Source organism: Anoplophora glabripennis, unplaced genomic scaffold, assembly GCF_000390285.2.
Source record: "Anoplophora glabripennis isolate ALB-LARVAE unplaced genomic scaffold, Agla_2.0 scaffold24, whole genome shotgun sequence".
NCBI classification, from domain to species: domain Eukaryota; kingdom Metazoa; phylum Arthropoda; class Insecta; order Coleoptera; family Cerambycidae; genus Anoplophora; species Anoplophora glabripennis.
This window is the reverse complement of record NW_019416404.1, coordinates 2208233-2235460: the sequence shown is the minus strand read 5'-3', so window position 1 is coordinate 2235460 and position 27228 is coordinate 2208233. Positions and strand designations below refer to the sequence as shown.

Below are 27228 nucleotides of genomic sequence, written 5' to 3'. Positions count from 1 at the left end.
AGTAAAACGTGTTGCATGTTGCATAATTATCAGATGAGGGCTTTAAAATAACTAAAATTTGAAAAAAGGCTTTATAGGAAAATAATAAATTATCAAGTCAAGATAAAAATTGGTAATAAAACTTTAATTTGAAATAATTTTCCAACAATTTTTATATATTGTAAGGGACACACACAGCAAGGGATATTAATTAATAATAATCAGTATTATTTGAAGCATACATACATAATACCTGTTTTGTGCATAATACCATTTGTTTATATAGTTCAAATTGTATTATATGTTTTGTGGTTCAAATAGTTCAAATGGGAGCTTGTGCCTTATGCATAATAGTTACTTGTAAGGTAAGTAAATACATGTAGGTATATATGGCACATTTATATTTACAATCAATTTTTGAGATACTGCAATTGATGATATATAATAGGTATAAATAATATAATTAATTTTTGTCAATAATTTCAGAAAGACCCTTTGAAGATATATACATTTATTATTTTCTTTTTCTTTTAAAAGCATATGCACTATGAATAAAAACAATATTTGGTAACTTTAAGTAATAATAATAATACACTGCAAGGTGACATTTTCTTTCTAAAAACAAAACGTCTTTAGTAGATGTAGGTACCTATACATATGAGTAACTAAATATTATTATTTATAATATTATTTAGTCATATGGGTATCTACTTTGAATCGAATTTGGGTGATTTTTATTATCATTTTCTGTAATCATGTAGGTTTTAAGTAGGTAATAAATAATAAAAAAAAGTTGTCTTAAATAATAATATTAAAAACACTCTAAGCACAGAATATATAGCTACGCGTAAGCTATATATTCTGTGCTCTAAGTAAATGTAGGTATTTGTTTTCATAGTAAGCTTCATTTTCCGATATTTTCATGCAGTGTGCCCTTGTTTTCTGTGATCTTCCACTGCGATTACTGTGAAATGTGAACGCAATTAAAGGAATCTTTGCGTATTTCAACATTAATTAACTTGGATACTGTGGAAAAGATGGCGACAGTCACAGTGGTCCTCTTCGGATTTTCTTTATAAAAAATTTAAAATAGTGCATAACTAGAGATAGAGATGTGCATACAAACTGGCACAAAATAATTTTGTAAAAATATGCCACCGATTTTTTTTGCTTTTTGTAGCACAATAATGTAGACTGTTAAATACATAGTAAAAGTTGCCTTCTGAGTATGAGCAGTACCGACAAAGAGTGACCTACTTATTTCGGTACTATAAATGCATGAATAATATCGCAGTAGACAAAATAAATTGATAATAAATTAGCTATTATTAAATATTGAGGGCGTAGTTCAATGTCGGAGGGGGTTGTAGTCCGCAGAGTAGTTATTTTCCAGGATACAGTAAATTGAAATAACCTTTTAGCATTTCTAACTTGCTTAGAATTTCTGAAATTCTTATTGGCAAACAACTGCTATAAGTTCACTGAAAATTACATATAAAAACCAGCGGCGGTTCAAGACATTGAGAATAGGTGAAGCATATTCACTGATTGACTAGAAAGTAAGAAAATGCGCCGCAGGCCAAAATTTTAAAATTTTCAAGATCAAATGGCTTTAAATAAATTTGGAAATTTTTAGTTGCATTTGCAATATTACCGAAAAACTGACGTTCGCAAGAAGGATTTTCATTTAGATTTTATAAAAAATGGAAATATTAGTTACATTCTTTGATTTCTTTATCCACATATTGATCGAAATAATCCGAAATGCAGTATATTAATTCATTTTGATTTGCCTTAGAATTAGCAGATAAAACAGAAGATATCTTCTTATAGTGTTCTTAAATGGATGCAGAGCTTATTGATATGAAACATGTCCAAAAGTTCTTTCATGATTGTCCAAACACCGATTTATTGTGGCCTCAAAATAAATAATTGCAAGAATAGGAATTGTATAAACCGTCTATTTAGAAGGACGTTATCGTTAAGCTGTTTAAAATACATCTTGGAAATTTCCCTCAAAGCGTCTTCGATTGTACTGATTCTTCTTAATTCTGCGAATATTAATGCACACCATAAATATGTTCCAAAGAAGCTTCGTGGTTACAGCAGCCTCACGTGACGTTCGCGTGACTTGACGCGATAACGATGCTGCTTCAATTTCCATGTCACTCGTTCTCCCACGCCATGCCCTCCTCACGTGTTGGCCGCCTCGTTGCCATGACAACCGCCGTAAACAATGGTACAAATAGAAGCGGAATACAAACTGATTTCGATCCGTGTCACTTGCGTATACTGTACGTTGTATGGTATGAGGTTGATGTTCGCGCTCAACGAAGACAGTGTTTTTTTAGAAGGCGTTCACCGCGCAACTGTTTTCAATATAGAATTATACCTAAATTATAAAATTTATATAAAATTAAAAATAATTTTAATTTGCACAACCAATTGGAAATTTTAGGTGAAGCGGTACGTCACATGCGTCACCTGGTGACCCGACACTGATAAAAACGTCCCCTTTAAAGCAGTACTGTTATTACATATTATTTATATTAACATGCAATTTGATTTGTTTTTTTGCGAGGATTATTTTGCCAAAGAGCAAAAAAGTGAAACAAAGTTTAATTCTCTATAGAACTTTATTTAAATAAAATATCAAATCAAATTTTCTTGTACAAAAAAGGTACATAAATCTTCCTACGAATTCCTTATGACAAAGAACTCATAAACAAAATCACTAGAAAACCACTCGATTAAAACTAAGATACAAGATATATAAATGAGTGAAAATGGATGAATTATGGCAAATGATCGCGGAGTGTTATTCAGTATGGTGCGATGTCATAAGAATATTAAGTATACATTTCAAATAATACACAAGTGCAAACACATAATATCATAATTATTAGTACACAGCATTCATGTTTTATTACATATATTTGTTATAATTGGCACTGACTCTCCGACGTACACCCTCCCATTTACTCCCGAACTATATATACATACCTACAACACAAAAAATCTAAGTGAGCTGGTAAATCATTATAAAAGTCCAATAATATAACTTATGGCAACATGGTATACGAGTGCTATATAAAAACGATGTGAAATCGATTGCTCTATATACAGTCAACACGCATTACCCCACACTTCTCGCATTCTCCCCGCCATTCATACAGTGAATCTATTCTAAACCTGTAATTTGACCTAGAATGTAGTGACTGCCTACAAGTATAATGTTGTAGGAATACTGGCTCTTCGGTACAGGGCAATATGGTATTTCTTCTGTGCTTTACAAATAAAACATATGCAACATTACGGCACATCGTGAAAACTCCACATAAACCAAATTATACTACAAATTTTTGTAAGATGAGTTCATGCAAAGTTAGTACATTCGAAAGTGGCAGTGGATATAAACAATATAATAGATACAAATATCAATCAAGACACCGACTTGCAACTAAAGCCCATCAACAAGTTCGACAACATATCATCAGTCAGACACTTAAATATAAATAAGTAACAACATTTTACTACTTAGTAACTATACAATAATTATTTAAGTCCATTTTTAACCATAATTTGAATCGTTAATTGACTTTGGTTGTAAGTGGCTCTCTCGATTCGTTTATGTGGCATTTTCTAAGAAATGCGCCTGTAAAAATTTTCTACAATTATTTATATTTGCAGTACAACTGCGGAGACAGTCTTATTGGACACGCAGAACACGTGAAAAGCATTGTTTAGATGGAGGAATGTCTTTCACTAGGGGGTTGACACTTATTCTTCTTCCTGTTCAGTCTCTTCTCCTGGTCCGTACATGTCTGCGAGCTTGTCAAAACGGGGGCCCCAGGCTCCCAGATAGTCGTACTCCTGAGCTTCATCGTCTGTTCCTGAAAACAAAACGGGATGTTCAGATATATCTAATTTTTTAAGAGTACCATCTTCCATCTCAAAACTTTGTATTATGGAAGAAATTGAAAATAACTTTTTTTTCATATTTTTCAGAACAAAATATTGTTGAGTGAAAAACCTGAAGAAACTAGTAATAAAAACTTGAAAAAATAATTATTAAAATATTTTTCCACACATTTTGCTGGAATAAATTTCAATGAATATGAAAATAAATTTTAACAAAATTTATATATTCGAAAATTGAAAAATGTTCTTAAATCCTGAAGCACAAATTAAGAGATTCAAGAAATTAAAAAAATGTAAATATCAAAACGAAACATTTTAATTTTTTATGAGTAAACAATGAAAAGGAACAATATATCATTTTATAAGATAACAAAAAAAAAATAAATTGTGAAGCATCCAAATTTCAACATAAAAACTTATAAACTTGATAAATAATCGATTCTAGAGCAACATGCTTTTAATCTTCATCGGCTTCTTCTAAAATAAATACATCTGATGATTTTCCTATTAAAATAATTACTAAAGGTAATTTTTTTAAATGTATTAATAGGTATATTGACCCTTTTTATCTTGAATTTTTATCCACACATTTTGGATCTCTAGTTATGATGAAATTTAAACTGATAAACCAATTTTTGAATATTATTTTTAAGTACAAAATTTGTCACTTTTTGACCTGTTTACTAACAATTCAAAAGTTGAAACCTAATTTCCAACATTGCATCATTGTTATTCATAGCTTTAAATGTGTTTAAAACTGTTTTAATGAACAAATTCTGATTCTGCCCAGTGTTAGGGATATAGAATGTTCATATTTTATTATTTTTTTTTTTTGTAACTGGAACAAAGAAGAGTACAGAATTTTACTTTCACAGATGAAGTTGGAAAAGTCAAAACATTTACCTATGGAGCAAATTTTCATTTTTCTCAACAGTTGAATTAAACTTCTGCATCAAATATTTATTTTTTTTTGTTGTTTTTTTTTAGATTTTCATATAATTCAAACAGTGTTCGGGAAGGGTATTAATATTTAGTAAAATCGGAAACGTGAAGTTAACTTGGAATACAAATTTAAATTTCACTTTTACATAATTGTGTGTGACACTCACCCAAATTTTCACAATTTAAACTCAGTATGCGAAAGAAAACAAATCTATAGATAGAGAGATGAGATTAAACAAAGATTAAAAATCACTTAGATTTTAGCAGTTATGGGAAGCTTTTCTGACATTTTTTAGTTAAAATTGTATTTATTATCAATTATTCCGACTCTCAACCAGGGTCATTGAGATCATTTTTAATTTTTCAATTTCTATTTATTATTAAACTGTTTTTGAAATAAAACAGCGTTAACATATAAAACGTCTGATCTTTTTGCCATAGTTCAGTATATGAATTTTACATTACTTAAAAGTACTTTTTTCCAAACTTTTTCCTATTACCTACTATTAATGTTGATTTATTATATACTCCACAATTCTTAGTGAGTTTTACATTGTTACTTATTTATTTTTAATTCATTTTTAAAGTTTTTGTTACAATTATAGTTTTGTTACAAAAACCAGACTCGCCTTGCTGCTATGATTATAACAAATATTCCGTTACGATTTAGCATATTTGAGATAAAACTGTCACTCGTTAATTAGGGAGCATTCTTGTCTTGTCATGTACATTTATGTAACACCACTCAAATTATCAACCAATAGCACTAAATTCGTTTCCTCTCGAAGCGGAATTAGTGCAGCCTTCATCAGCTATTAGTGATTAGTGTACAAATTATTTGCGTCGCAATTAAGATTGTGGGTTTCTCTATGCAGGGGTCGTCAAAGTTATTGGGTTCGATTGCGGATTACAGATGCAAATTTCCGATGCAACCCCAGTTTCCGACATCCGCGAGTCAGCCAGTCGTAATCAACATTTAAGCGGACTATTCACTAAATGGAATGCAAGGCACGAAGAAAATAGTGCTGCCTAATTAGAAAACATACGTAAATTGTCCAGTTTTCATTTGTTGTTACTGTGGTTGTGGCTGTTAATTTTTATATTTTTTTATTGGGGTATGTTGCGCATTTTTCATATGTATGTATAAGATTATTTAAATTTCTCGCGCCTCATAGGCAGATCTCAGCTACTCTATGGTGTCGCCCTCTAGGCATGAGAAAATTAACTTCAAATCGACAAAAAGATTGTTTTTTTTCCAGCCTACTTAATTTATCCTATTTGCGTAAATAAATCAAACATGTTTTTAAATATTAAGTTAATGTTTATAAATACCTTCGAAATATGTATGGAAATATTTTAAGTGGTTATGTATACCATTTTAATGTTAACAAACACTAATTTTGATGGAGGGCGTAAGAAACAAGTGAGTAAACGGGATCAGTTTTGAACAGAATAGAAACAAAGAAATGCGTTTAGGGTATTATTTTTTGTCTATACTAATACTTTCTATCTTTCTAAATTAGGCTGGAAAAATTAGCAAAATTTTAACAGCGCAAACCGTTTAAATTCACCGGCAGAAGTGACGACTGCATCTGTAACTGCAACAAAGCATGGCTATCTCTACATGAATATACAGGGTGTCCTAGAATAACGTGTACAACGGAGGATCACGGATTCGTGGACTCGAAATAGCAAGATTTAGGCTAATTCACCTATATCCAAAATCGTTTCGTTTTGCCGCTAGATGGCCTCAAAGTTCGTGAAAATTTTTTGAATTTTGTAAATAACTGGAATAATGATGTATTATTCGATATTGATTATTTTTGGGGTGTGGACTTTTGCCTTCAATCTACACATTTTGGTGTCATACAGTGTTTTTTAAAACTTACAATTCCTACGAAATAGATGTATGGTGATAATATCCGTTCATAACTTTTCCTCTTTCATTCGATAATGATATTATTGAATTATTTATTTATTTGATAGGTGATACCATTTGAAAGTTTTTGTTTTTCTTATTTTATAATTATTATTTTGATTAAATGAGCGGTTTGGGTATAAAAAAATATTTTTTAAATCTACCTATTTTGAGTCCGCGAATCTGTGGTTTTCTGTTGTACACGTTATTCTGGGACACCCTGTAGGTATACATATTATGTAATTATGTTGCCCTTGTCAAAACTATTATAAAGTCATATTATGAATGATAATTAACAACTGATTTTGATTAAAAAAAAATGTAAATTGGTAGGTAATGTCGGATTCAAATGAACTTACATATGTTGTGTATTCGTCAACTTAACTGCTTACATGACTTGTATACAATGTGTATAATGTTGAGGTCAAAATATGATAGTTGGGTCAATCCACTTGCATGGCGTATTCTTTGGCGTTGGTTTTAGAATTTTGGCTTAATATGACGTCATAACACAAATTTTAATGTTTTTTAATGAAGTCAAAATGAAATAAGAAAAAGGACCGGTTGTTTATTTTTAACCTATTTTCATTTTGTGATGTTAAAAAGTAAAAGTATAAGGTAAAAGAGAATAATCAATTTCGACGCCATTAAATATTTTGGAAATTCAAACAAACTTCACTCATTTTTTCCGTAAAATTAGTATTCTTCGAGTTCATATTTTTTCTTAGTTTAATAAGTGCAGGGGTCACTGATAACCTAATCAGTTTTTTACATATCTACTAATTAGTAGATAGGATATTTAAATATCCTCAAATATGTTTTACGTAAAAAATAAACCAATGTACAATTAATTTTATATCATGACCAACATCTATTTGATACAAATTACATTTTGCGTCTAAATTAAAAATAAAGTTGATCGTCGTCTATTTAAAGCACTAAAACTTTAAAGGAATTAATTGTATGAGTTCTAAGAGTAAATGAGTGAAATGTTTTTTATATCACAAAAAAATTAGTGTGAAAGCAATCTTTTACAGCAATTACGTTTTTCTTATTTTAATACAAGAAAAAAAATTAAAACCATAAAAGAGGGGCTGATTAAAATCCGCCTGCTTACCTGATGCAAGTGAACTCAAAGACCCGGCTGTGCTGCCGCCTCCCTCGTAGGCGTAGTTCCTCAGATCGTCGAAAGGTGGCGCATTCGGGTCGCTGTCTGCCCGTTTCTTGTGCTCCTCAATGAAAATGCCTACGTTTGGTTCCTGTCCTACACCCAGTACTGAAACTAAGAAAGAATAGATCATTACTTTAGGATTCTTATTCAATAATTTTTCCCTCTTTAAAGTTTTCAATGTACTTAAAAATTAACACTCTAAACAGTAAAACCTGTATGTAGTATTAGTCGCGTTTATCTTGAAAACGGTTTGTTGTATCAAGTATATCATTTTTATTTAAAAAAGTCTCAAAAACGAGGACAAAAATGAAAAAAGTTGGCCTATATATTTTTGTTGTTGAACGGTTAATGATGTGTTTGAAATTAATCTGTGATCATGGATCTTTGTTAAAAACTATTACTCACATCCTAGCTTGGGTGGGGCGAGTTCCGGTATTGGTCCCCCGATGGGAATTTGCAGGGGGGTGATATCGAAGGCCGTCATGTCATCTTCGCCGCCTCCCTCGTCGTCGTAGTTGATGATGTTCTCGCGGACGTCGTCGTCAGGGCCGGGATACTTGATGTGGGCTTCCCTGCGTCTGTTGTACACCACGAATACTAATACCAGAACTGTGGGAAGATAAAAGTTGGTTAGGACACGTAGGGGAGGCGTCTCAACAGCCTTATACTCATGCTCGAACGCTGATTATTGTGGGAATTGGGAATTGAGAAGTAAATTTGTTCTAATACGTTGCTGAAGAGACTTTTTCTCGGTTATAAGTTGTATCTTGGATATAACTTTTTTGAGAACTTTCGCACATACGATCGTCGAGGAAAATCATGAGAAAGAGGATGTTCCATTAAAAGTGATCCAGAGCTTATTGAGAATATTGAGGTTAAAATAAGTGATTATGCTGAATATACAAGATGTTACAAAGAAGTAGCTCAACTAATATTAAACACAGCTTCTGGACTAGTATACCTAATGAGACTTTCCTTAAACAATTTTTTATTTAGGCGTATCTATCTTGTTTAAGATACATAGTTAAAGTTACAATTAAGGGCGCCATATTCTTTAAATAGTGTTTTGTAACCAAAAAATCGAAATTTTACTATAATGAAAAGAATAAAGGAATATACACTTAACCTGAGAACAATACCTATGAACCATAAGTAGCACTGTTTATTTCTGTTTAAGTCTGCCTAAAATTTCAGCTAAACGTCGTTGACGGGGATAAAATTCTTCTTCAAATTTTTAAAAGAGGCCTTATAGGCGCCTAAATGAAAAGTATTTTTTGCAAAAAGATGACTAAATGGAGAGTGGTATACATATGAAAAACCCTATTATTTTCTGCTAATGAATTCATAGTTAACGGCTTGACCTACTTGTTGCTACACCCTGTACATCTTGTCGGGTTAGTTCTATTCCAGCTAGAGGGCGCCAATGTTAAAAATAAGTATTGGAGCAGGAATTATAAAAAATGGTGTCCAGTTTGTGCATTGGTGTGCAGTTACATCTTTTTAAAATTGCTATTCTAAACTTTGGCTGGTGAAATAGTCGAAATTGTATTTTTAAACTATGAAATTGTTTTATTCATTCATTCAATAAGGCATTTTTGGCTTAATCAATAATTTGAGCGAAGACTGAACTGTGTCCATTCATAATTCATTATTTTGTAACATTGCGGCAACTTAGTGATGTTCCAGAGAGCAATTATTATCGGCCGCTATTGCTTTGAGCGTTTTATATTTTTTTTACTTCACCTTCCCTCATTTCCCACAATAGTCAGGCGTCAAATACGAATGACGATTATACGTCTGACAGTATTCCATCGTTCGGGGAAAATAAATTCACCGTTCACCGATGAAAATCCGACAAACACTTATCGCATCCAGTCCAACAGTTCAATTTTCCGTGCTGCACCCAGCGTGCAGCCACGAACTAATTCTAATTCTCGACATGCAGGTTGCGAGAGATGAAAAGCAAGCGCGTGGATTTGCATGTTGAAGACGTGTTGTTTGTGAAGTTATGAAAAGTGATATTCCGACGAATGAATTTTTTTGTTGTTTGGTAGGCCAAGGAAATTTCGTTGTTTGTTTTATCAGTTTTAGTTTTTAGAGATTTTTCCCAAACAACTTTGAAGGTTAATGGAAAGTTTCCTGAATTTTTGGAGCTTTCTTAAAATTTAAAAAATATTTTTTTGAAACATAATCAATAAAAATATATAAACTATTTGTGAAGTGGCGTATTTACTAAACTATCGTTATCATATATTTGTTTTATCGTTTTTAATGTCAATTAATTAATAGAAAAATAAAAATTTTGTTCATTTTAATTAGAAGAAAAAAATTAAAAATTTTATCCTAAAATAATCGAATATTTATCAGTGACTTGTAGTCCAGGCAAGTTAGACCAAAATCACCCAGAATACGGAAATTTTTTTCTGATGAACCGATCGAGTTGCGGTTTTCGCCATTCTCTTCGGAAAAATATCGGGGAAAAAGTCTATATATTACACTTTGGGGCTGGATCGAAACTGCATTGCGGGTGCATAAAGTGCATCTTGGAGTGCATCAATTTTTCCGAATTTTCTAAAAATGGTAATAATTGACTAAAAGTTGTAGAAATTTGTGTGCACGGGTTTTCGGGGTCGGAGATTCCGAATCTGATCCTGAAAAATATGCCTAACGGCCCTGGGTCCCCCCAGGGGGGCAAGCGAGGGGCCTTCTGTAAAACATCGGATAGCTGAGTAATTGTCTTCTAAATTCCCACTCGGGGGTTTTTGGGATCGGGAATCTCGATTCTGACACTGAAACGTATGTAATATATAGACTTTTTTCCTGATATTTTTCCGAAGACAATGCCGAAAACCGCAACTCGATCGGTTCATCAGAAAAAAATTGCTGATTTATTGTCTAACTTGCCTGGTCTATTGTGTTTTTAGAGAGTGAAATTTGCGAAATAAACAATTAAAATAGGGGTGGCCGACCTTGAAATCTTGAAACGGGTTGTATATATTTTTCGTAAAACATTTTTTCATAATCACCTTCAAATAAAAAAAAAATCAAATAGGTGCATTTTTTTAAATTTGTTGCAAAGTGAATTTTTCTTCATAGTGCTATCTATTTAAATTATAATTTGATATTAAGATTCCGTTTCCCAAACATCATAATGTTACAAATTTAAGATTAAAATTTGCTTAAAAATAAGAAAATATATGTTTGTTGTAAATTCGTGCAAAAAAATACTGTTCAAATTTAGTTGCAACCCTTTTCGAGATCTTAGGGTCGACCACCCCTATTGTAATTTTTTATTTCGCAAATTTAGTTCGAAATATTTCACAAAAGTTCTCTGTATGGGCTTAGAAATCATCTCCCAAAGCTCAACATCAAAATACGATCACTAATTTTCGCGATATTTATTGTGATAATGTCAAGACATTTTCTCTCTTGATTCTTAAGTAAGGATTTACCTATCTGTTCTTATTTTACTTTTTTTGCGTCATATAATTCAATACAGGGTGTTGCGGAAAAAGGTACCATACATTCAGAAACTGATGGAACAGAAATATGTTAGGATATATCTTCCCATGGACCATGTTAGTGTTGTTAGTTTTTGACCATCCACCAGAGGTTGCTAAATACTTTTCCTGTGTCATTTTATAATATAACTTTTATGAGGTTAGGTTTTGTATCACAGTGTAAAATTTCTTCTTCTTTACATAAAAGGTACTCTCGTTAAAATTGTTAGTCATACTTACTTAATAATAGCTAGTTTGGGTGAAGACAAAATGACAAATCAATTTAGATCGAGTTGCCTAAAGTATAATTAAAAAAAAATTATTCCATTTTAACTAATAATTACCTACTACATAACTTTTTAAAGAAGCAGAATTTTACGAAGGTAAATTGACAAAAAAGTATGTTTTCAGCGGATTTTATATAAAATGAAATTATATGTTGTAATTCAGAACATGCATTGTAATGAACCTAACCTCAAAAATGTTGTCAGCAAATGTTACTAGAAAAGGTCATAGCTGGCGATATCTATCAGATGGTAGAACTAATCACATTGACGTAATTAACACATTTAAAAATTGAAATTTGTACCTAATTTCATTACATTGTTTTTTAGACAGGAAATAAGGGACTGTTGGACACGCCTCCTAGAAAAAATCTTATTTTTTATTGACTTTTTCCAAAACACCATGTGTAACAAGATTTGAAATTTAAAAATTTGGAAAAACCGGAAAAATGTAGTAAAAACTCCCAAGCAGAAACCAAAACATTGTAAAAATTGGGAAAATGAAAGGACCTCGAAATAAAATACTTAAAATAATTATTTGTTGGAATAAATAAGTAGTATAAAAATAATATATTTTAACTTTTACATTAACTAATCATTTTTTGTGGCTCTGTACAATGTTCTGTTAGAATGTTAGGATGTTAGAATCCCGTATACTGAAATGAAAATTAGTATTATCAGATTTTCTCTTAAAAAAATCGTCTAATACGATTTTCCAATATTTGGCAAAATACATGTCCCTAAATTAGATAGAGAACAAAATACTGTATACTAATATATTATTTATATTAAATACTTGGAATACAACTAGTTCAACAAGAACAATTATGTCACATTTTTTATGTTTTTTCTCAATATTTCTGGGATTTTTTTTCCAAAACTAATTTTTTAGGAAATTTAGAATCTCTGGACAAGATAGAGATATAGTATACAGGGTGTTTGTAAATAAGTGCGAAATATTTTAGGGGGTGGATGCCGAAGTTATTTTGTGAAAAAAAGTTCATATATACGTAGGTCGAAATATGCTTTGTTTCCGAGATACAGAGTGTTTAAATTTAAATTTTTTATTTATTTTAATTAATTACTTCCAAGAGTTTTAAAAATATTGACTCGAACTTTGAAAAACGCTTTGGAGGGATAAATGTGCATTTTTGGGGAGATCTGACAATGAATATTCCTACTTCCACCAGTGACGTTCGTGCGAGAATGCCACAACCTTTTATAATAAAAAAATGGTACGCCACTGATTTTTCCCGTTTGGTATTTTTTTAGAAATCCGCCATCAATTTGAATGAAATTGGCCTCTTCAATTGTTTTCATAGGATGTACCGTTATTTGAGGAAAAAATAAAACATATTTTATTGCAAGTTGTGTATTCTTAATTTCTATTGATACAATCTAGTAGGTTGCTGTCAATATATTTAAAACTCTTTGAAATAATTAATAAAAATAAATAAAAAATTTGAACACCCTGTATCTTGGAAACGAATAATATTTCTACCTACGTTTATATGAACTTTTTTCACAAAATAACTTCGTCAATCACCCCCTAAAGTATTTCGCACTTATTTACAAACACCCTGTATAATGTTATAAGAGAGTATGGTTTTGACAGAAAAATATTTTTCGAGCATTTGCTTTTTACTATTAAAATCAGAACTTATTTTCTTTTCTTGCTTAAACCAACAGCTTAGCTGGAAAGGTTTAAGTAATTTTACCTTTCGGAAATACAAAATCGAGGCAAATATTTTGACAGGTTTTGGTATTTGACAAGATTATATCACGAACTGTCATATTTACTTATATGTATACAGGTATTTCGAAATTCAAGTCAGATACCTAGTAGTAGAAGGTGATTTTTTGTCACCGATAAAAACCATTATGATATTTGGTTGATTATAATACAGTGAGCAGGGCCGTATTAACCTATGGTGGAACCTGGGGCTGCAAGCTCTACGGAGGTCCTTTTTCTAAAAAAAGTCCCGCAATCAGCGAGTTATATAAAACTGATATAAAATTTAAAAACCAACCAAATCCTACAAAATCAGTGCTTTAATAGCCCCCGTAGTCCTCCCACTAGATCCGGGCCTGACAATGAGTGAAATAGATCTTAAAAAACAATGTTCGAGCTTGTTACATAATAATTTAAAAATATCTAGTATTGTTCATTGTTTTTTAAACGTTTGCTTTGTATTGTGTTATTTGTTATTTGTATCTTTAAACGAAAGAAAAACGTGTAAAACTTGTAGAAATTAAAATTTTCCTCTTGAATTATTAAACAAACATGTTTACTTCCCTGGCCCCCAAATTCAACGAAATACTTTCCCTGATTTCGTCCGTAAACATTCCTCTCTTGTTATAAAGACTTACCCAGCAACACCAACAAGCAAATTACCACCGTCGATATGAAGTCCCTGGACGGCATGATTGCCCCCACGGAGGCCAGCTCTAGCTCGCAGTGGTTTCCGGTATAGCCTTTAGGACATATACACGTGTACCTTAAGGGGGGCTCGTGGTCTTTGCAGATGCCCCCGTTAATGCAGGGCAGCCACATGCACTCGTTCTCGTTGGCGCAGGTCCTGTCGTGGACCTTGTAGCCCTGGCCACATCTAAATCGGGTTACACAGAAACGATTACTCACCGCTGTCGATGGGCGATAGGAATCGTACGTCCCGTTGCTCCGGCACTGAATTCGGTTGGTTGGGGATACGAGAGAGGAGAAGAATATGAAGTTTTCTGAATGCGACATGCATAAATGGAACGTGCTTTATGTACGGTGCGGCGAGCCTTACATGCAGTGCAACAGTGCGGTCGCTAGAAGCTCTTTTTTGTTTAATGTAGAATGTAGAAGAACGCCGTTCCCGCGAAATAAAGCGAGACATTGTGATATTTTTTTAAAATCTATTTGGACCTTGTATTGAAAAATATAAGCCCGGTTTTGCAACTCGTGCTTAAATTGAAAATAAAATTGTGTTGCTTTATAAATCACGCTTAAACTGACCTAAGTAAGGCAGGCAAAATTTGAGGTTTTACAAACCGTCTAACTCAACTTTTGTAAATAGTCCAGGCGCACTATGGTACGAAATGCCTAAAAGTTGGCCAAAAATGAAAAATCATTGAAAAGTGAACTTAAAAGTTATATATAAGCAACNATATATATATATAAGGCACCACAGGGCTAAATCTATGATTAATTTACTATAATATTATAAAAAAAACATCTGCGCTTAGCTGCGCTTTCAATTTTACGATATGAATAAAGCAAAAGTTGAAATAAATCTTAATTTAATTATTTAGTTAATGTCAAACAAAAAGTGAAAAGAGTATTATTATAAAATAAATAAAAATAATGTTTGGAAAAATACATATAAGTAGAATAGTAAAGATCAATAAGTAAATAAAGAGAAAGAATACTGGAATATGACATAGAAAAGGATAGTCGATGCATACTGATTTTATAATTTCAGGAATCTAATTTTGTCATTCACAGCCCCACAAAAAAAAGTGGAATATCTGAAAGACAAGACTGGTATCTATATGTTTTTGGGATCGCAAAATCCGAAACTGGTGTCCGTTTGATCCGATCAGGTCTGGGTTAAGGTCAGTTCAAGGTCAAATGTAGATAAACATTTACCAACAAAGTAAACCTCCATATCTATATGTTTTTCGGGACGGTAAATCCGAATCCGGTGTCCGTTTGATCCGATCAAGTCTGCGTTAAGGTCAATTCATGGTCAAATGTAGAGAATCAATTGCCAACAAAGTAAACCAATGTATCTATATATTCTTGGGGTCGCTTAATCCGATTCCGAGGTCCGTTTGACCTGCTCAGATGTGCTAAGTTCTTAACTCAAAGCACTCAAGTATTCATTTATGCGTATTAAAATTTGAGTAACAAATAATATTAAGAATAAATAAAAAAAACTTTAACTCTGAGCCCGTGACTTTCAACAATATTCGACAGAATAACATGATCTTATGACGAATTTTTAAGAATTGTAATTTGTCTGCTTTACAATAAATTGAATTTTCGCATAATCAGTGCGGTGAAAAACCCCAATATCCACTTCCGTTAGTTTATTCCACTCATGTCAAATTTCAACCGCCATTTTGAATTTTTCAATTTTGGTATCAAATTCGTAGTCAGTTGGGTCAAAAACCCCAGTATCTCCACTTTTGTACAATTTGGAATATATTTTTATTTACACAATATAGTTTTTAGGCATTTCGTACCATTATGAGGAGGTAGTATTTGAGGCGTTTGTATTTGAAGTCATCTATTTTATTGTAGGTACAGAAAAATTGTACTATTGTAAGAATCCGAGTTTGCCTATTCCAAAAAAACATTGCTAAACTCAGGGCAACAACAAACATACAAAAAGAACGAAAAATGACCCGTTTTTCGACACATTTTTCCCTGTAACATTGAAAGTAAGCCCTAAATCAAAAAAAGTTAATCTTTATTTTTTGTTTATTTGACGATTTTCTATAACGTATCAATCAAAATGTTGAATTTTGCATTAACAATGGGCGAAAAATAGTAGAATATCTTATGTATATTTGGAGCAATTTTTAAAATAAGTAAATATTTATAAATATCTATGAAACTTTGTGAATAAATAGTAAAACATATGTCAATTCTACACTAAAAATTTTGCAACGATCGAACGCTTGGTTTTCGATTGACAGGAGTGTTAATTTCACAACGTTTATCGTGTACCGTGGGTATAAATTAAGGTTTAGAAAGGGTACACAATTTTTTAGATATACTTGTCATAAAAAGCAAGGGGTTACGAGCATTCTGCTGTGTAGATTCTGAGATATAGAAGAAAATGTTGTTATTTTTCAATGAATTAACAGAGAGATCATTTAAATAAGAAAAAATATATTTTTTATTTAATCATTAAAACGTGATTTTCGTTGAATGCATTGATCAACACAAACTAATAAAACTTGATTACCATAATATAACTATTTTTTAAAAGTAAACGAAAGTGGCATAATTCTTTAAACTCAAAATTCGTGCAAAAATTACTTATTTATTGATTTTTGATGACATATTCATATTCCTCTCATTTTGCTTTATCAAATTAAAAAACAAATCGTCTTGGTAAGTGCTACCGTTCCCGAGAAAAGTCAACTTTACGCTTCTATGTCTCAGAATCTACACAGTAGAATGCTGTCGTATTTGGCTAAAAAGCAAGGGGTTACGACGTAGTTTTTATGCGTGCAAGATTTTGTCGATTGCATCGAAAATTCCCTGGACAATAAATAATTGTTTATAAAGTAAAATTTAAAAAAATTCTAAATGGTTATAAAAGTGTAAAAATAGGTATTTTTAATATTGATCATTGTTTATTATGACAACAAGTACCTCTAAAAAAACTGTGTGCCCTTTCTAAACCGTAATTTAAACCCACTGTACGCGATAAACACTTTTCGAAATTTTCTTAATTAACAATCCTGTCAATCGAAAACCACAAGATCGATCACTGCAAAATTTTTAGGGTAGAATTGACATATATTTTACCATTTGTTCACAAAGTTTCATCAATATTTATAAATATTTACTTATTTTAAAAATTGCTCCAAATATGATTTTCTACTATTTTTCGCCCATTGTTAACGCAAAATTCAACTTTTTTGATTTGCAGTTGTTGTAACTTTATAGAAAATCGTCAAATAAACAAAAAATAAAGAATGAGTTTTTTTTTATTTAGGGCTTACTTACAATGTTACAGGGAAAAATATGTCGGAAAACGCGTAATTTTTCGTTTTCTTTTTGTATGTTTGTTGTTCCCCTGAATTTAGCAATGTTTTTTTGGAATAGGTAAACTCGGATTTTTATTCTAGATAATATTTGGGATTTTCTGTACAAAATAGATGACTTCAAACACAAACGCCAAAGCCTACTTTTACTGCTCTACTGCCTGGACTAAAACGTTACATTCTGTGTTACTTACTTTAATAAAATAATTTTAAAATGACACCAGCAAGGTTTTACAGTTAATCATCAAAAACCCTGTATATGCTGGTATTATTACAAGGCCTTTCCGTTGTTTTAACATTGAGATCATCAACATCGAGTTAGAAACAGGGCAGTTAATCAAAGAACAGTTATTTTCCGCCCACGTCAAACCGACCGAAAAAAACAAATTTTAGCGCTAAAACCCGTAATGAAAAATTGTCCTACGCGTAAAATCGGGGCTTTTAAAAGGCTCTCACTCCCGGCGGATTAAAAATAGAACGAGCCCCCCCGGCGACGGAAATTACCCTTTTTTACGTCGATTTGAAGGAGCGATAGAGCTGACGCTGCGGAATATCGCATACATAATTCTGCAGCACGGCAAAAACGGTACATTTGGCCGGCCCATTAATCAGACCTTGAAGCAGATTTATATGACGCCTATTAAACGGGAAATATGACCCATCGCTGCGTACAGGTTCCGCGCCGTGTTATCGCTAATAAATTAGGCATCGGTGGATGTAACTGGCGACGCGTGTCACTAAAAATTCGGATTGAAAAAAGGTCAGAGGGGAAATTGATTGGAGATATATGGATGTTTACGAACTGGGCTGCAGTTTTTCGTTCCGGATGTGCTACAAACACGGCAACCCCAAAAAGTCGTAAATATTACAGCGAACACTGTTCATATGAAAATATCGAAAGTGTGGTAAAATTTATGTAGATTGTATTTAAATGTAGGAGCACAAGGTACCCTGATCATCTTGAACCCAAAAAGATGATAATTGGATCAAACATATCTCAATCCAAGGTTGCTTCATTTGCGAGTTACATACAGGGTGTTTGAAAAACGTCACAAATAAGCAAATATCTCGAAAGATGTTTGACGTAGATTAATGTAAACTTAGGGCGGCAACTTAATTAAATAAAAGGAAAAATTAACTCAATTTGCATACAGTGGCGGAGACAATTCGAGACACCATCATTAAGTAGGTACATCAGAATCTCGACGTCACTGAATATTTTGTAATTTCAATAAGTTCATTTTATTCCCAACTGTATTTCAAAGAAAAAGTATCACCTCCATTTTATTCGTAAATTGACTAATTATCTTTTTAACTTAACCTTACAAAACAATTGAATCAAAAAATAATAATAATGTGGGTACACATGTTCGCAAGTGACCTATTTTAAGTACAACATCAATAGCGCCATCTTGACACTGCCCGGACGCACCAGGGTTCCCGGAAAACGACCCCGGCAGATTGGCGCTAAGGACCAGGTGCTTCTGCGAGCGACTCCACGCCAAGAGGGACTCCCCAGCAAACGCTCGAACCGACAATACGTCTTTTTCCACAAACGTTTTCAATAAAAATACTTTATTTGTACCGTTGAGAGAGCGTTTTATTTTTGCTGTACAGCGAAAGCAACCCTCAATATTGTACTAAAATTATATATTTGAACAAAATTCCATAAACGTTTCTTTGTGACTGAACAATTTTGGCATTATTTTTTTATTCAGATATGTGGCAAGCTTTTTTTAAACTAAAAAATAATAACTCGAAAATTACTCGTTTTATTGATCAAATGGGGTTATTTTTGCTTTGAAACACAATTAGAAATCGAATAAACTTGTCGAATTTATATAATATTCAGCAACCCAGTATTTCCGCCACTGGTGGATATAGGTAATTGCATACAAATTCAGTAAAACTCTTCACTTTTAAGTTCCTTTATTTACGTCAGAAATTTTTCGGAATATTTGCGTATTTATGTTTTTCAAAAAAATTAATTACCCTGTAATGCGAATGAAGCAACTTGAGACTGACTGTACTAGTATATGATCCAATTATCATCCTTTGGGTTCAACATTATCAATGCATCATTTGCGCTTTCAATTATATACACCCTGTATTAAATGAAATACACGGTGTAAGACAATGAAATATTGGTTAAAGATGAAAGGGAATATTCCGTGTCCAAATTTGACGATATATTGTTATAGAGGGCGATTCCAAAACATGTTATTAAACTGAAATAACTGAAAAGAATATTTTTTGAAGTGACTCCGAAATGACTGATCAGAATTAATAACACTCAATCCCTGTGAAGATATACATATGGCATAATCAGATCATTTCTTTCCAAACACAATAATTGTCTGTGGTGGTGTGTGGTAAAATAATATATATTTTTTAAACATCTTAAAATGGCAACTTATTTAAGATACAAGAGTGTCATTCTTGCGTAATAAAAGACATACGGTGTGTAATAACGAGGCATTTTACAGCACTGGGTAAACATATTTGATCGTGTAAATTTTCGTAAGAAATTAACAATTTCTCATGAACATATGTAGAACTATACTATCTTTTGAAAGTATTATTTGAGTGTGATGATTAAACCGATATATTATTAAATATTTTAAACTATTATTGGTATTTTTAAAAATATATATTTTATTATTAGCTCTTTTACTTTTACTTAATTTTAAATGCATAAGCTAATTCAAATCGTATCAAATAAAATAAAACAAAATTCTCTTACACTAAAAATCTACATACACAAAACTTGTATCCATCTAACCTCATAAGACAAGATTCTTAATGAAGATACTGCGAGAAATTAAATGTCCTGACTAGCATTGAATTATACAGGGTGTATCTTAAGTGATGACTTTAATTTCAAGGGGTGATNTTAAGCAGATAAGGTAGGAGAATCGATTATTCTAGTCCAAAATGGCATACAGGGTAGCAGAAAAAAGTTGCGATGGATTAAAGAGGCCGAAATCGTTGCCGGTGGCGACCTCAAAAAAATACACCTAAATTGACCACAGCTTTGAATTTGTCATTCCAAAAAAACCCCGTGAATGAAATTTCATTAAATTATTTCGAATCAGTCGAAAGATATTTAAGAAAATGCGATTTATTTTCCCAACTTTGACACCCTGTATCTCTGTAACGAAGCACTTGCGGACCGATGTTCATAGGCACTTTTTTGCTTAAAATATGACAAGGAATCATCCCTTGAAATTAAAGTCATCACTTAAGATACACCCTGTAGTTAGACTTTTGGTATGAAAGAATTTTCTTTTACTTCATTTGATATGATTTTTAGGACTTTTTTTAAATTTATTTGAATTAATACTTTCAAAATAAAGTAAAACTACCAATCGGCGTCATTGGTACCGAGGAAACGATATTGGAAATGAACTTTTTTAATGATACTGGCGAGTTAGTAAGGCAACTGTAGAATTTTTGTAATAAAAAAATGCTGTTTGAAAAAGTTTGAAAACAACAATCACGATACTTGTGATTTTCGAATGTAAGATTAAGGTGCCTAAAAATGTTTTTTTTTCTCGGATTATCAAAATCGATTTATTTTGTGTCTATTAATATACATCGAACAATTTTTTAAATAAAAGAATTATTTTCCAACATATTTAAAGATTTCTACAGAGTTTCATTTGGATTTGATCAGTATTTTTGGAGTCACATTCATAGGAATTTTTTTCCATAAAACGATATCTCGTATCTCCTGTTACAATTTGGTAACATGTTCTAAAAATACCCTGTATAATATTCAAGAGACACGGTTAAAGTCTTCACATAATTTGTAAAACCAAAGCAATTCGGGTATTTTAATAAACTTCAATTTTTATATTTTAACGATGTTATTAAAATATTAGAGGATCTGGAGGAACAAATACTCGATGAAACGTACCGAACACTATTCAATCCTAGTTCGACAAAAGACCTTAATAAAAAAGCCAGTTATCGAATAATTGCAACAAAGCGTTTGATAGGGAACTGAAATCTCTCAAATGGGGTATCACTCGGTCAATTCACCATTTGCTGTTCCCAGCAGTTAAAGTGTAATCACAACTTCAAACAATGTCTCTGTCATTTTGGATTGTTCTGTTCCGCGTCAGTAAAAACTAGAAGGGAAATCGATTGGCGATAATCTCTGTTTACATTAAACAAAAGGCTGTCGATATCCAACCGGGATGACATGCACATGCATCGCAAGCACATCTACTATAGTTTATACCGCGTCTGTAAGTCGTAAAAAGTCCGGTATATGATGCTGAAATGATTGGATACTCCAAATGTTTTTGTAATATTGTATTAGTTCCAAATTGTATAGGATATTTTATAAAAAATGAGTAACCGGTAGTAAAAGTAATGATATTTTGTAGTGTTGACAATTTTCAGATAACTTTAAACATTTTGAAACATACAGGGTGATGGAACTTAATTTTGAAATTACAGGAATTGATTATTTATTGAAAATAGGTGTACTTGCTCTGTAAACTATTGTTTTTGGAGGCTTATTTTTCGAGATAAAAAACGGTAAAGTTTGGGAAAATCTTTTGCTGTATCTCGTGAATCTATAAACGAACTTTGGAGCAACTCATAAATCAAGAGAGGTCTTTCAACTGGTACAACTTCAGTTCCATCAGTATAATCAGTGGCGTGTAACCTGGTTCTATGTAAAATGGTACCTGCAGTGAGTTTTCTTGAAAAAATTATTTTAGACTGGTATTCCTTTTTGTGACTATTTATACACGCTATTGAATTTCTTTTATGGAGAAAAGATGGAGATGCTCCTCATTTTCATATCAGTCCCATTGATGGTTGGAAGAGAATTATACATAGCACTGAATTGGTCGATTACCACCAATCAAAAATAAAATGGAAAATGCCTTGTGGAAGCCCAGTAGGTTGGCTACGAGTACCAAAACAAACTCAAAATGAATTAAGGCAAATTTTCTGAGTTTATTTGAATTCCTTTTATTGTTTGTATTAGAAAAACAAAAAAAAAATTACTGTGTCTCGCAATGATTTTTGTAGATTGTTCATGAAAAATTTCACATAAAAAATTAACAGATTTAAAATTTTATTCCACATATGTATTTTATTTCATATAATTTTAAAATGGGTAGAGATAGAAACTTCTTAGTTGGTATGCATCTTTATTTGAGTGATATATAAGAAGATAGCATATAGGGCGTTATTTTTTAGGACGCATTTGTATAACCCGTAACTGTTTTATATGTTCCCTTATGATTATTAAATTGCATTTTCAAATACCAAATACAGTTTAAAGATTTTTCGACTATGAAATTTGAAATCTGCCATATATTTCGAGTAAAACAAGAAAATCTTTAGACTTAAGTATACTAAATTACAGAATGGTCAAGGAACGATTCTATTAATAAAAATAAGAATATGGTCATTCTAAGGATATAAAATAAAATCCACAATTAAGACAATTTTTAAAAAGTTGTAGTGCCTTTAGCAAGATTTTTAGGAAGAATTAGGATAAACTATTTTTTTAATTTTTGTGTATAAAAAGAAAGAAGAAGGGAAAGAAATTCTAGAACACCTTGTATTTCAGTGAATATTGTGTTGCAAAATGTTAAGTAACAATAAAGATATTCAGTGCAGACGTCAAATTTAATACCATGTAATTTTTTATATTAGGTTTAAGTAGCACGCCGATATATACAACTGAGTTTGGGATTTGCCCAGTAACGGCGTAGACAAGAGTTTAAGTGCAACTTAACTAACCCCTGAAAAACTGACTCCCATTTAAAGTTACACTCTGTATAAGTAAATTGGTCCAAATTGAATCGAAAATATTAGAAAAACTTGTTCCCATATTTATTTATCCATATCCATATACAGGCCTGGTCGAACTAACTGTGAAGGTAGTAGAAATGTATACGCCCAGTTGAAGAAAGTGCGCGCGGGCAAACAGCGCACAAACACAGACGCATTGGGCGACTGGACCATAAATTTCAGTTGCTAATAGAAATTTTCTACACATTCTATAGGTACAAATTATTATTTTTTACCTGTAGCAGAAAACTTTTTTAGGGACGCTCATTAAATTTTATTGCTAGGCGTCTTTACATATGTTCATCTGACTTAGGAAAGACTATGCCATTTAAATTTATATTTTTTTCAAAAAATAAAAATAGTTTTGAAGTTTATTTACATAAAATAAGGATGCGCCACCAAATACCAGTCAAATTTGTTTATAGATAAATTCTTTTAAAATTGTGTGCTGTATATTTCGAAAATTAAGCCTACTGAGACGAAACGAAGTACCCGTATCTTTCAATAAGTACAATAAGTAATCCATCATGTGATATCAGTATTTAAAGTGACCCTTTTTAAAGAAAAAAAATATATATATTCGGACTCGTTGGACCTACAGACACGGACAGTCTACCAAAGACCGGCTGCTCACTCAATATGATCAACAGGCAGACTAAGATGGCCGCCAAGGCCCCCATGCTGAGCTTGAGCGTCTGCCCCTCCTGAATGAGCTCGCAGTTCTCCCCCCAATATCCGTCCGGGCAGATGCAGCGGTACCGCAGCCGCGGCTCCAGGTTCTGGCACGTGCCGCCGTTGAGGCAAGGCAAGTCCAGACACTCGTCCTTGTCCATGCAGTCCTTGCTGTCGGGCGACATGACGCGCCCCTCTCCGCAACTGTACACAGTCACGCAAAGACGGTTTAGGCATGCAAATCGCAGTGGCGGCGACGAATGGGGCCGTTGAGGGGGTGTTCGATTATTATTGTTAGGTTAGGTTTCTACTCACACCACGCGTCATCCATTCTACGCTACTGAAACGCCGTGGCGGATTTGATGGTGTTTTTTTCGGTACAGAAATCGTCCGTACAAATAGATCAAAAAAATATATTGGTCTTTACTTTACTTTACTTTACTTTGATGAGATTGGTCCCATCATTTTTTATAGGGTGTTACTTGAGTAGGTAAAATATTTTAAGTGGATCAATTTAAGGAGAAAAGTCCGTATGAACATATACCAAACGGTTTAGCATTCAAGATAAGAGTGTTAAATTTTTGAAGAACATACGTAAAAAATACGTAATTGTATGTGCAATTGAAGAAGCTTTAAAATAAAAAAAATTATCAACCGACCCTTCTGTTATAGAAAAAGTTGGGGGTTGCTGCAAGCCCCCACATAATTAAAAAAATAAACAAACTTCTTTGTAATATGCCTCATTGGAAATAAAAATTGACGTGTTTTAGGAATTTTGCGACAAACCTTTATTTATTAAGATACAGAATTTGTTTCAGTTAAGCTTCCCACTCTACAGGGTATTTTTAAATGAAGTAGCAAAAATGGTACCAGTGAATGTAGAGCCAAAAATAAGAGGATTGTAGTAAATATACCTTATATGAAAGTTGCACCCCTGAAGCGATATACCCTCTTAAAGGTATACCCTCTTAAAGGTATACCCTCTTAAAGGAGGAGATTGAAATTCATATTTTAATTTTTTTCTTTAACATGAAGAATGCTAGAGACACGAAACTTGTCATGACCATCCTACTAATAAAGAGACAACTTTTCAATATTTTTTCGATCATTGACGTATTTTATAAAGGACTGAAACAGTCAACCCCATTGCAATATTTTATTAGAAATTTTTTATATGAAGCAAATTATTTATTTAAAAATATTTATTGGGAAGGCTGATTTATTGTGCAACTTTTTTACCTCTTGTAACTTTTCGATAAAACTAATAGTTTTCTACTAAGAAAATTAGATGCGTCATCGTTCACTAAAGGGGTAATTGCGAAAATTTGTAAAAATAAAGTAGGCGGATGTCATAGCAAATAAATTGTTATTTATCATATTAATAAATTGACACTTTCTGTCAACCAATAACTAGTACCAATTGATTAATTTATTATCAGAATAATTATGGCAAATAATATTTATACCAATGACGAATATGTCGATATGCAAGTGTTTTCCGAATCCAGAAAAAATAGTAACACTGCAGTAAGATTATACCACCAAAGATATCCAAACCCACCGATTCCTCATAGACAAACATTGGCCTCGGTGGAAAGAAGGCTTCGCGAAACTAGTAAAATTCAGCCCAATCGTGGGGGTGCCGGAAGAAGGCGTAATGTCCGAACTGTTGAAATTGAGGAAGCTATACTGGAACATCTAGAACAAGACTGTGGTACAAGCACAAGACAGGTATCCAGGCAACTGCAAGTTTCTCACAGTCTTGTGTGGAATGTAGCTCATGAAAATCTTTTATACCCTTTTCACCATCACCCCGTGCATGAATTGAATGACCCTGATTTATCTAACCGCGTGGATTTTTGTCAATGGTACATTAATATTTCCAGGTATGACTTAAATTTTCTAATGAATATACTATTCACCGATGAAGCAAATTTCCCTAGAGTAGGTGCAGTAAACCTTCATAATGTTCATTCATGGTCGGAAGAAAATACTCATGAAATATTTGTTTCAAGATGTCAACATAATTTCAGTTTAAACGTTTGGATGGGAATTGTAGGAAATACACTAGTAGGTCATTTTATTCTTCCACACAGGCTTGGAGCGACCGAGTATCTTAGATTTTTGAACGAAAATCTTCCAACATTCCTTGAGGATGTACACCCCGCTACACGTCAGGTGATGTGGTATATGCACGATGGGGCGCCTGCACATAGTACACTTGCTGTTAGAGAATGGTTAAATTGAAATTACCCGAATCGTTGGATTGGTCGTGGTCATGATGCCCCTGTTTGTTGGCCTGCACGTTCACCTGACCTAACGCCTATGGATTTCTTTTTGTAGGGACACATAAAAGGTATTGCTTATGCCACTCCTGTTGCCTCCTTAGAAGTGCTACGCGTAAGAATATTTCAAGCAACAGATGACCTTCGCAATAACCAAGAACTGTTTGTGCGAGTGCGTTATAACTTCAACAGACATATTAGGTTATGGTTGCAGCAAAATGGAAATTATTTCGAGAATATTATTTAAATTTAATTTTGCATTTCTTGTTTTTCATTGAATTAAATTTTATTTCACATACATAACTTTACCTAATACATGTCCCATAGTCATAAGTTATCAAACATTTTTCATTAATTACAAAATTTCGCAATTACCTCTTTAGTGAACGATGACGCATCTAATTTTTTTACTAGAAAACTATAGGTATTGTCGAAAAATTACAAGAGGTAAAAATCCGAATAATTATTTTTAAATAAATAATTTGCTTCATATAAAAAATTTCTAATAAAATATTGCAATGGGGTTGACTGTTTCACTCCTTTATAAAATACGTCAATGATCGAACAAATATTGAACAGTTGTCACTTTATTAGTAGGATGTTTATACCAAGTTTCGTGTTTTCCCCATGTTAAAGAAATAAATTAAAATGTGAATTTCAATCCCCTCCTTTCATATAAGGTATTTTTACTTCAATCCTCTTATTTTTAGCTCTACATTCACTGGCACTATTTTTGCTACTTCATTTAAAAACACCTTGTATATACACTTCCGCAAAAAATTAAGGGAGCAAAAAAATTTTTCGAATATTTAGTGATTTTTCAGAATGCTGTATCTCAGTTAAAAATGATCGTATCAAGGTTTTAAAAAAAGCATTTTAAAGCGCCGAATGTCTAGTTTCCAGATTTCTTAGCTCAAAATTTTTAGGAGCGACAGTCATCGCGAAATTCTAAGAAATAAGACTAAAA

At 32.4% G+C, this 27228-nt stretch overlaps 1 protein-coding gene across 1 annotated transcript in view; it reads right to left on the bottom strand.

The window, feature by feature from the left end:
- Positions 1–2608: 2608 nt before the first annotated feature.
- The window catches only part of LOC108910970 (neural-cadherin-like), a 313375-nt gene continuing 288755 nt past the window's right edge, over positions 2609–27228 (bottom strand). Inside the window, exons 8-11 of the mRNA XM_018715762.1 lie at positions 23939–24180; positions 8337–8540; positions 7878–8042; positions 2609–3872 (exon numbers count right to left, since the gene is read on the bottom strand). Of these exons, the coding sequence (XP_018571278.1) occupies positions 3760–3872; positions 7878–8042; positions 8337–8540; positions 23939–24180 (724 nt within the window). The 3' untranslated portion in view covers positions 2609–3759. The remainder of the gene's footprint in view (positions 3873–7877; positions 8043–8336; positions 8541–23938; positions 24181–27228) is intronic.